We start from the raw sequence: 12,106 nt of genomic DNA on the forward strand, positions 1-12,106 counted from the left end.
TTTCATTGAAAAAGTTGGTGTCAAGAAATGTGGTGCAGTAGTAAAATCTCATCTCTTCCAGGGTCACATTGTAAATGAACAGACGGCATCCCGGCTTCACAGAGTACATGCTTTCAAAGGTCTTGTTGAAATGCTCAGCATCCTCCGTTAACTTGCTGAATGTTCTCAGGATGCGAACAGGGCATCCTCCCAGTAGCTGCATGTGCCAGACAACATTATCTTTATCCAGAGAACAGTTCAGGATGATGTCCCGTCCCTCTTCCACAAGGACATTGGTCCATCCCAGAGTGTGGACTGAGGTCATAAAAACACCAAAGAAAAGGAGAAGCATCTGAACGTGTTTCTCCATGTTGTTCAGCTCAGAAGCCAGATCACAGCTGAGGGTTTTGTGGTTTTGTCACTGTCTGTCTTTCCTACATACACTCTCTCTTTCATTGTTCCTCCTATGTCTCTCACACTGTCTCTGTCTCTCTCTCTCTCTCTCAGCTGTGCTATCTGTCTCTCCTACAATGTCTCTCTCTGAGTGTTCCTACTGCCAGTCTCTCCTTCACTGTCTCTCTCTCAGCTGTACAACTAAATCTAAATACATTGGGTGTGTATGACAGTGGTTTAGCAGCCTTCCTCTCTCTAAGTTTGACTGCAATCAAGCCAGTGTCTTCCAAGTAATGGTGACATCAACCTCAAAACCAATTGACCGATGATACTGAGAGAAGAATATAGCTGTGCAACTTCCCGTCTGAGACCTTTATGGTGTCTGTCTAACTGATCGTGTTCATGTGATGCAACCACAAACAGCTCACTCATACAATATCTGAATAAGCAAGAATTTAGCTAAATCTATTTTCATCGCATGGCTCTGCAGAAGTCTAGCTGTCTATAAGAGGATTGGTCTATGTGTGTTCATTTATTTTCACATTTTTATAATTTTGAAATGTTTTACTTTATAATGGCAGTCAATGGGGCTGAAACCTTCCCCAAATCCATGTCATGTGTCATAGATGCATACTATACTGACATACAGACTGGCCACATGAAGACAAAATCCTCATTGGAGTCACACTGTTCCTATGCAGATTCCCAAATCCACACGATTAGATTTTTTGATTAGGCCCACATATTGAATGGAGCACCAGAAGATACAAACTGTTTTGTATCTTTTGTGCTTACAGCTGTGTACTGCAGTGATGTACTGTAGAGGACAGCACACGCGAGGAGAGGATGTGGTCGTGACTGGTGTAGCACAGATAAATGGCAGAATAGAAGTCGACCTAACCACAAGCCTATATGCCTTGCGAAGAACACATTGCTCTGTGCAACCACCATACAGTACCTGCAGGTGTTCTATGACAACTGTATTCAGTATGATTGAGCATGTACTGTATCTAACAGTATCTGTTATTGTGCCATATCAATAGCGGTTACTTATACTCTGGTGAAAAGTATGTGTATGCATGCACACACACGCACGCACACACGCGCACACACACGCACCACCGCTCACTTCAAACTTGGGTTTGATTTTTTTTTACAGCAGATTGCCTCTTTTGAAAGTGGATAATGGACAGTGTTAGCCCCAAGTCCTGCCCTGCATACATATTTTGGAATGGGACAACAACTATGCTAACGAATATAAATAGTCAATGCAAGTGTTACATTTAAGATGACTGTAGTATTGGTCAATAATGGCTGCATCAGATTATCACAAATGTAAAACTCCTCATATGGAAAATCATGTACTGACATTTATGAAACAAAAGCTACAAAAAGGTTGAGCTGGTTTCAACTTCAGCTGCAACGATACAAAGCTACAAATATCGAGGTGTTTGCTGAACACGAATGTTGACCTATGTGTCCAGACAGAGGAATTATGGTTGTCATTGAACTGAATGACTGACTTTTGGGGTTACAGAAAAGGTTACAAAAAACGTCTGTTGAACTTAATGGAATTTTGAGATTACGGAAAAGTTAAATGAAAAAAGGTTTACCGGTACTTTAGGTTACAGTAAAATGTCTCAAACCTATAACAATAGTCTGGTTGCCTAGAGCAACAAATTGCATAGAATTAGTTGAAATTAAGGTTGCAATACCTTCCATAGGTAGCCAATGCATCCAAACAGTTTTCTTTCTTTTTTTTGCTATCTGATTTGTAAAAATCTCAAGCATGCATGACATGTCCACAGTAAGGTGGAATTTTTGAATTGTGAATCAAGTTGCTATAGGTTAAAGTATGAAGGAACAGTGAGGTGCATGCCAACGTTTTCAGATTTAAGTTTTAAAAGTTAAATATCTCCAAAACTCCAAAACATTTCAAAGTAAAACCTTCAAGCATGTGTGTCCACCATAAGGTGAATTATAATAATTCAGGTTGAATTCTGAAGCGACTCAAGAACAGATATGTTGCAGTTATAAAGAAATATACTGTATTTTCATGGCATGGCTCTGCAGGAGGATAGCTGTCTTTTTATCGTGCATATTCAACAAGATACTTTGCATATTTGAATATACATTTGCGGTTTAAAACCATAATGGACACACATTGGGATTGAACCAGTATCTATCAACTTTTATTTGTAAAGAAACCTTTCAAAACACAGTTACAAAAATAAATATGAGACAAATCAACACTTTCATGTCCTTTTAAAGCTCAGCTAAAACATGAATTATACACAGGAGTAGAAAAAAGAGAGTAAGGAATGCATCTGTTTGGTTATAGAGTAAAACTCTCCCAAACAAGGTGCTCTTTGGTGCAAAAGTGACAAAATAGATGTAAAAAAAGTTTAGACCAAGGCACTCTTGGGGGAAAGTTAAAAAGCCTTCATATCAGGGCAAATGCATAACAAGAATATTAAAGAGGAATGCACCTATACGCGTTGCGGCACATTATGCCTTCTTCGGTGACTAAGCAAAAATGCAGAACAAACATGGCTTTTATAGGAAACAGGACATGACATCACAAGTTCATTATCATTTCTATATCCATTTTTTCCTTGATATTTTTTCATCGGTATGACATGTTAAGGTTTTATTTGTAAAGGATACATAATCTACCATGATGTAATTTTTATCCTTTGAATGTATACTTATTCCTGGAGAATGCCATTTCTCAAGCCCCTTGAGGGTTTTTCGGCTTCTCCGTCACATTTCCTTGAACTGTTTTAAAAGTGTTTTTGTAAGTGAAAATAAACAAACAAACATATAAAGGTTGACTGGAAGGCCAAAAACCCCACCAGGACAAAATCTAGACTTATAAAAAAACAGCATGAATACTACAATATACCACTTTAAACACACACATCCTTTCAGGAATGTTCTCAAATTCCCCAAGCTTGTCTGTGAGTAAACATGCAAAGTTTGTCATCTCATTTAGCCAGAGTTTAATTGGAGGCATTTATTTCTTCTTCTTCATTTTTACCTCTAATATGTTTTAAATATTAGTCTAAATATGTAAATCAAGTAATTCTGCCGATAGGGGCATAAGGCATAGCTGTGTAATGTATTTCCTTCTGCTGAGTTGCATGTATCACAGTGAGGCGAGATTTATGGAAATATGTTTGTGTAAATTTGCTTTTGAATAATGCAATCTATGCAATATTGTAAACTGCAGTAAACAGTGTAGTGCATTATTTGAACAATACACTCTCAAAGTCAGGTATAATGTTCTAAATTAGGGTGGTGGTACCCGATCATGCTCTAGTGTTGTGGCTGTGGGTGTCACTCACTTTAGAGAAGTAGCTGTAGTTTGTGTACGTACGGTTCAGATAGTATTCAGAGTTAGAGACAGCAGAATGACGCAGAGCAGTGAACTGTGGTAGTGTTCTCTCATAGAAACACTGTTTCCTCTCACATCAGGCGGAGACGTCACTGTTGCTGCTGCTGCTTCACCACTGGTCGTTTCCTCTGTGGGTTTGACTGGAAGAAATTATAAAAACAAGGAGGGTTTTATTATAGAAAACGTCACCCAGTTTCAAACTATCTTCACATTACTGGTCCTCCCTAATGCTCATTTCTGTCAACTCTCTCCCAACAAAAGAACTTTGGTTTCTAGAACTGGTTCCCATTCTAGTTTCTTGGAACCATGGTTCTATCACGAAACCGGGTGCAAACCGGCCCACGTTGCCACCAGTTTTAAGTAGAGCCATTGTGATTGGCAATTCTTTGTTGTGCTGATACTGTAACACACACACACACACACACACACACACACACACACACACACACACACACACACACACACACACACACACACACACACACACACGCACACACTAACCTGTAACAATGAGCTCCAGTTGTCGTCTGTATTTCACACTGGGGATGTAACACTCATAAGGTCCGGTGTCAGTCAGACTGACATCCATCAGGACCAATGAGAAGTTGCCCTGGGAGAAGAGATCAGGAAACGTACGAGTTCTGCCCCTGAAGCGCTTGCTCTGATTGGACAGTTCGGGCTTGCCGGAGATGATGTCACAGAGGCTGTGGCCGCCTCTGTAGCGCCAGAACACGTTTGATGACGTGTCGTAGGAACAGGGCAGCAGGATGTCTTCACCTGCAGACACACTGATCTTCTCTTGACAATACACTGCACGGCACGCACATACACACGCACGGACGCACACAAGAACAACAGGTTTACAACAGAATGTATGTACAGTTAGGAGACTATACTGCCACACAACAAAGCCAAAGTGCAGTAACTATGGAACTGATTGAACCGGCTTTAAAAGTATTTCAGCTGGTCAGCCAAATATAAAGGCCTGTCCATACTCTCGAATGTTTCTTCGGAAAGGTCCGGTTCAACTACAAAATGTTGTCACTCAGAACTTCTGAAAAGCATTACCCCGAATTAGAGTTCGGAAAACTGCATGTTGGAAAGTCGGAACTCTCATATAAAAAGTTTGGTTTCTGAGAGAGTATGTGATATTTCACTTAATTGTATATCTGTTCTTGAGGTCATTGTTTATCCCCCAAAATCATGGAGCCTAATTTCACCTTTTGGACAAATAAATAGCCCAAGTTGTGTCCAAAACTTTGGCTTTGCAGGACAGTATCTATAACTAGATCCTTCTCAAAACATATGAATATTGTGGAAAAGCTCAAATTTCATATATTCTATATTCATTGCGCATTAAGTGAAATATATTTTTAAATACTTTTTTACCTCATTTTAATCTTGATAATTATGGCCAGTTGCCTGGTCAGTTAATCACAGTACACCAATGGACGACTACCGGCTCCGCCCCCTCCAAAAGCTGCCTCCGCCACTATCACAGCGCGCCGCTATTGGCTTCATTCACTTCAATGGGAAATACGGCGGATTGTACACACATTTTACACATTAAATATTAATTCCGTTTTGGACCCAGAGCTTCGAAATCTCTTCCAATCCATCAACAAGGCCTGGATCTGCATTGGAAAAAATATTTAGACCTTTACACTTTTAAAACAATACGACATAGGAATATATAAGGTCGCAGCAGAGGAATAAGGAACATGTCCAATGGTTGCTGGACCACAGAAAGCCGTTTCAAACCAATTTAAATATGAATGGACTGTATTGGCCTAAACGACAATAACCCATGACTACAAACACCTTATTTGTTATGTTAAATAGCAACTGATATGTAATGTACGTCTGTGAATGTCTGAATGAACAGGGGTAGCGACGCGAAGTGTTGTATTTCAACTCTGCTTTCGACTGCAGGCTGTGGGTAGGGGCGTCACAAGGGGGGGAAAAGTGGGACTGACTTACCAGGGCCCACGGTGGAAGGGCCTTAATTATTTTAGACTTTATTGATTGAAAAATAGCAGATATACAAGCTCATAGCGCGGCACTGAGTGCCACGCTGCGAGCTTGTAGATTTGCTATTTTTGAAATACCACGATGAAGAACATTCATGTGGGCCCACAGCGAATCCTTGTACCCAGGGCCCAGAATTTGATGCGACACCCTCTCCCTCTGCGGCTCGGCAGCTAAACTTGTCAGGAATCGCGAACATTTCACGCCAGAGATATCAAATGTTATAGATAAGATTTATAAGCAATCGGCATGATAAGAAACATGTAGCCTACATTTGAAGCAGTTTATTCTGGTTGGTTGTTTGTGTAATGGAGAGTAATAGCCTCTAAACTAATCAGTGAAAAGTGAAAACGGCTCTGTATAGGTCCAGCAGACAGGCGATTTCCTCATTCTGCTGTTGCGTCCTTATATATTCCTTTGTCGTATTGTTTTAAAAGTTTAAAGGTCTACATATTTTTCCAATGCATATCCAGGCCTTTGTTGACGGATTGGACGAGATTTCGAAGCTCTGGGTCCAAAACGGAATTAATATTTAATGTGTAAAATCCGCTGTATATCCATTCAAGTGAATGGTGCGGCTGTGATTCTCGTCGGAGGTCTCGGCGGAGAGGTGGGGGCGGAGCTCCCGGTAGTCATTAATTACTAGTAGTTTTGGCATTGTGGGTAGGTTGCCAAGTCTTGCTGGGAAAGGAAATCAGCATCTCCATAAAGCTTGTCAACATACGGAAGCACAATATGCTCTAAAATCTCCTGGTAGATTATTTTAAATTTTTACTGTGTGTGTTGTCACTACTGTTGTATCCTACCGACTCACCTGTCAGTGAGGAGCCCCCACCGGGAGGACTACAGCCTCCATTCTACTCCTCCCGTGTCCCGCCCAACACTCCCCTCTGACAGGGTCCGAACCCGGGACTCACTGTCAGGCATCATGCATAACCACTCTGCTATCGGTGTCACCGACTTAACACCGTCTTTAATACACTGGAACATGCACTGCAGAGTGCAGACTGTTATGATGTTAATATGAACTGGAACATGCAATGGAGACTGTTATGATGTTAATATAAACTGAAACATGCAACAGAGACTGTTATGTTATTATGAACTGAAACATGCCCTACAGACTGTTATGGTGTTAATATGAACTGAAACATGCACTGCAGACTGTTATGATGTTAATATGAACTGAAACATACAATGGAGACGTTATGATGTTAAACAGAATATGCTGTAAATATTATTTTGATTGATAAATTGTAATAAAATGTTTGTGATCTTACCCGAGTTCGACAGTAGGAACATAATCCAGACACTGCCAGTGGTGTGAAATAAACATATGTATCATATTAAAAAATGTAATGCACATAGCGGCAGGCTAAATGTCATATCATTTAATGAACATACATGTAAATACTGTAGGCCTACATACAGGCCCCTATAGCTGGGCTAATTATCTTTTAGAGCAAGGATTCCAAAACTTTTCAGACAGTGAACCGCCCAAATAATCATATTTGAACTGGGTCCCCCCCACCCTGATAAGCACTTGAAATTTTAAGAGTTGAGGCATACGGTTCCACATATAGGCTACATACTGTGAAAATAGCCAATCTACAAGTTCACAAGGAACTTGTAGATCTTTCTTAGGTAGGCTAATTTTTGACATTTATTTTAATATAGTTAGGCTATGTTCACATAGTAATAGTCTAATTATTAGTCATCTATATTAGTTATGGTTTTCATTTGAGAGGTATAGGCTATTAAAAAGCTCCTAAAAGTCATCAAATTGTCATGTTAAGAAATGTGCAGACACTTCCAGACAGACACACTGTGTACACTTATACTGTATGTTGGGTTGTTTACTGTTGAGTGAGAAAACAATGTTGCACATCATCTGGGGATCCCCAAAATTAAAAATCACAAATGTAGGCTGAGGAGACTGAGGATGTTTCATCTTACAGGCAGACATATGACATCATCAAATATACAGACAGATGTTTAGAGAAAGTGAAAGTATCAAGTAGCTATCAAGACCAAATGAATCTGGCATCTGGTTTTATAGGATACGATTCATAGGCTAGTAGAAAACATAGTGTCTACAGTGCTATCACCTTACAATGTAGCCTATAGTAATTATAGACCCAAAAAAAAAGTGTGACACAAACAATATTTCCAGTTAAACCAAAGCAGCTAAACTGGTTAAAGAAGTGAAACCAGTCAGACATGTTAGCCCAGTTGAACGTAGCAAACCGGTCAGACCTGTTGAGCCAGTTAAACCCGTTCATTAAACTGGTCAGAGCAGTAAAACCAGGTAGATTTGTACGTTTTCCACGTACTTGAGCGCGTTCCGGTCCATCCTGATGGTAACTATAGCTATAGGGACTTTCCAGTTGAAAAGAAAATAGGTTGTTTTGTGCGTCCAGCTTTTTCCACACGGAAGTGGTCTATCTAGCCGGGGAGCCACTGTGCCAAAATGAGAGAAGACCTGCGATGTCATGACATACTAAAAATGTTAGTTTTTCCTATAAATTTGGTCAATAAGGTACACAGAATGAGAGGCCTGCTCTGCCGGAAACATTGCGAAAAAAGGTTTCCCATTGACTTCACTATTAGCCTACTGGAAAAAACACACAAAAAAAAATGCTTTAATGTGAGGGGTAAAACTAAGGGTTCTTCATGATTCTGAATCCATTGAAAGCATTTGTTTTGCATGAAAAACATTCCTTGGGCTAGATTTCAGCCTCTCAAACCTTTGAAAAGTGATGAGTCATCACTTTTCACCGTTATTTTGGTCCGTTTTCTAGCCCAAGGAATGTTTTTCATGCAAAACAAATGCTTGTAATGGATTCAGAATCATCAAGAACCCCTAGTTTGACCTGCTACTTAAAGCATATTTATTTTGGTGTGTTTCTTTCCTGTATAGGCCTAGGCCTAGTGAAGTCGATGGAGTGAATGGCCTTAACTTTTTTTCGCAATGTTTCCGGCAGAGCAGGCCTCTCATTCTGTGTACCTTAATGGCCAAATGAATAGAAAAAATAAAAATAAAAAGTATGTCATGACGTCACTGGTAAAACCTTATTCTTTGAGCTATTGGGCCTGTGGCTCCCCGGCTAATAGGAGGGAGGCTTCATTTTAGGATTTCAGTATATTTTTGCCTATTGTTTTGCCAATGCCGCCATCTACTGGGTTGTGGAGGAAGGACAACAATGGAAACAAGCCCCCAGGACTTTTTTTTTGTATTCTTGCTTTTTTGTGTTATCCTTTTAGTCTTAATGTCTGATTGTACCATAAGTAGGCTAATGTTTGAATTTTTGACTAATAAAGTATTCATTCAATCAATTGTTATATTCACCATTCATTCATAGCATCATGAACGGAGACGGGTTCCCACCCCTTTCACTGAACGCTTTGGTTCCCATGGCAGGTTGTCATCTGCCGTTGCCGTAGCGTTGCTTAAGGTCGCTACTGAGGGGGGTCCAATTCATTTTCTATGTACCGTAAGTCGCGTGGTTTCATGCCGTTGCCGTGTCTCTTGCTCAACCGAAGGCAAGACTACCTGGCTGCAGACACTAGGGTCCTGTTGATGTCCACGGGAGACAGGAACATCAACAAGTGGCAGGAAGTGACCTCACACCTCTTTCTTGCTCTACCCCATGGAGGTTCTGTTTAGGGTTAGGGGGTAGAGTTGGGTTGTCTAAAAGATAAAAGATAACATGTACACATAGCGACAATGCGGCTCAAAGGGACTGTAGTGCCTTGGACTGCAAGGCAGAGACGTCACGTGACCTCCACAAGCGGCATGAAGTCACTTGACACTGTGAGGTCACTTCCTGCCACTTGTTGATGTTCCTGTCTCCCGTGGACATCAACAGGACCCTAGTGTCTGCAGCCAGGTGCTGCTCACCGAAGGCTGTCTTTTGGCCAAGAGATTTTCAAGAGACGGACCTTCATTGAGAATGAATTGGACCCATCCTCCACCCCCTCATTCTCAAACGACACGGACACGATAGCTGTCGCAAATGTTTGGACGGCGCCTAAGAAACTCTAGTAGTCATGGCTAAAGACCCCTCCCCCCCAAAAAATAATAATAAATAAATAAATAACAAAAACAAAAACACACACACACACACACACACACACACACACACACACACACACACACACACACACACACACACACACACACACACACACACACACTCTCTCTCTCTCTCTCTCTCTCTCTCTCTCTCTCTCTCTTGTAGGCTAAGTAAAGGATTCTGTGCTTTATAAACCATCTGCTTAGATCTGATCTGTCCGTACATTTTAAAATCTGTGACTGTAAAAACAATGAAACAATGAACAATGAAATGTTGTTGGTGGTGCATGTTGGTGATATAGATATGAAACTGGAGCTACTGTAGCATCTCTGTCTGCATGGTGCAGAGGACAGCACAAGCGAGAGGATGTGGTGACTTAGTATAGCCTGTAGCACAGATACATGCCAGAATATAAATGCTACTTTCAACCTAACCACAAGCCTATAGCCCTATGCCTTGCAAAGAACACATCCTCTCACCGACCACCACGTCTGCAGGTCTCTGAATGAGCACTGAACATGTTCTGTTTTCTATTACAACTGTATGCAGTATGAGCATGTACTGTATCTAAGAAGTTATTGTGCCATGTCACTAGCTGTTACTTGTAATCTGGTGAACATACAGTATATGTTTCAGGAAAAATTAGCAGGTTTGGGAGAACATGTCTATTATTGAAATATCCCCTTTTCTTTTTTTTTTGTTGCAGATTGCCTAATTTGAAAGTGGATAATGGACAGTGTTAGCCCCGTGTCCGGTCCATTGAACTCAATGGAATTTTGAGATTACAGAAAAGTTAAATGAAAACAGGTTTACTTTAGGTGACAGAAAAAGTTATTTGACCTATAAAACAATAGTCTGGTTGCCTATAGCAACCTCACTAACTAGCTAATCGATACTACACAGTATAAATCAATCATCCACACACACTCCAAAGATATGACTTTTATTTGATCATCTAACACAGTGGTTCTCACATCTTTTTTGGCTTCAGTAACGCCTTTCCCTGATTTCTGTATACCCTTACTTACTCAAATCTGTGTGTGTGTGTGTGTGTGTGTGTGTGTGTGTGTGTGTGTGTGTGTGTGTGTGTGTGTGTGTGTGTGTGTGTGTGTGTGTGTGTGTGTGTGTGTGTGTGTGTGTGTGTGTGTCAGTTAGAATATGAATGTATTAGTAGTTTGAATGGGACCCAGAGACTCCAGCGCCAACGTGATGGTACCCCACAGAACTGCATGCTCTGAAACACAAAGACAGAAATGAATATACTTATAACTATATTAGTAGTCTGTTGTACATGACAGATGTATGCTACATTATTATTTACACATGAACTACTGGGGTCCACTACAGACTACTGGACATAACTGGACATACAGGTATGGTGTACACTGACCTCAGCATAGTCAGGGTTTCCATGAGTCACTGGTCACTGTCAGGGTCCCTGTGTCTCTGGTGACACCGAGCTGATGAATAAACAGCTTCAAACACATAACAGGCAGATACTGTATTAATTACATTAAAAAGAAAAGAAAAGCTTGCTGCTCTGCCTCCACTATACAGTATCTACTGTGCAACAAAAACAAAATAATTCTCTATATATCATGCTCTAACTGTACCTCCCCTTAACAGTAAAAACTGTTCGGTAACATTAAACATTAACTTAAAGGACTTTTACTTGTAACATTATTTAATAGTATTTCAGTATTTATACCTTATTGATACTTTTACTCAAGTAAAATATGTGAGTACTTCTACTACCACTGCCTAAAGGAGGGGTGGGCAACTTTAACAATGGAGAAAGACACTATATTTTCACACTCACTCCAGGAGACACTCGCCCCTCTTGCACTCCAGAGGGACACATTGCATATTAAGTCAAACATAGCAAAAATAGACGATATACAAGCTGCAAATCGTTTTGAGCTTGTTAACTTAATGAATTCAAATACAAATGCATTGGACATTAATAAAAGTACTTGTTGTCATTAACCTAGACCTACTAATATAGACTGAATTAATTAAATGGGTCATGTTTTTAATTGTAACAGCTGAAATATAATATAGCTTTTGATATTAACCTGTAGGCTGCATTAAGTGAAGCTGGGGGCAGCATGTGGCCCATGTGTCGCCAGTTGCCCATGTATGGCCTAAAGATTGTACATACCAGATTTCCCAATTGGCAAAATCAAGGTATTCACAAATTATCAGATATATATAGCGAATACGGTCTTAGATC

The 12,106-nt window shown here is 40.3% G+C and overlaps 1 protein-coding gene across 1 annotated transcript; it reads right to left on the reverse strand.

Moving 5' to 3' along the window:
* Nucleotides 1–3,696: 3,696 nt before the first annotated feature.
* Nucleotides 3,697–8,205, reverse strand: LOC308296555 (T-cell surface glycoprotein CD4-like). Its single transcript, XM_080739851.1, has 4 exons — nt 8,131–8,205; nt 7,078–7,109; nt 4,271–4,579; nt 3,697–3,909 (listed from the first exon to the last, which is right to left on the reverse strand). The coding sequence occupies exons 1-4, from the start codon at nt 8,148–8,150 to the stop codon at nt 3,755–3,757; spliced, it is 516 nt and encodes a 171-aa protein (XP_080595977.1). The 5' UTR covers nt 8,151–8,205; the 3' UTR covers nt 3,697–3,754.
* Nucleotides 8,206–12,106: the final 3,901 nt, after the last annotated feature.

This window comes from Nannobrachium achirus (genome assembly GCF_963921795.1).
Source record: "Nannobrachium achirus genome assembly, chromosome: 13".
In the NCBI taxonomy this organism is placed as follows: domain Eukaryota; kingdom Metazoa; phylum Chordata; class Actinopteri; order Myctophiformes; family Myctophidae; genus Nannobrachium; species Nannobrachium achirus.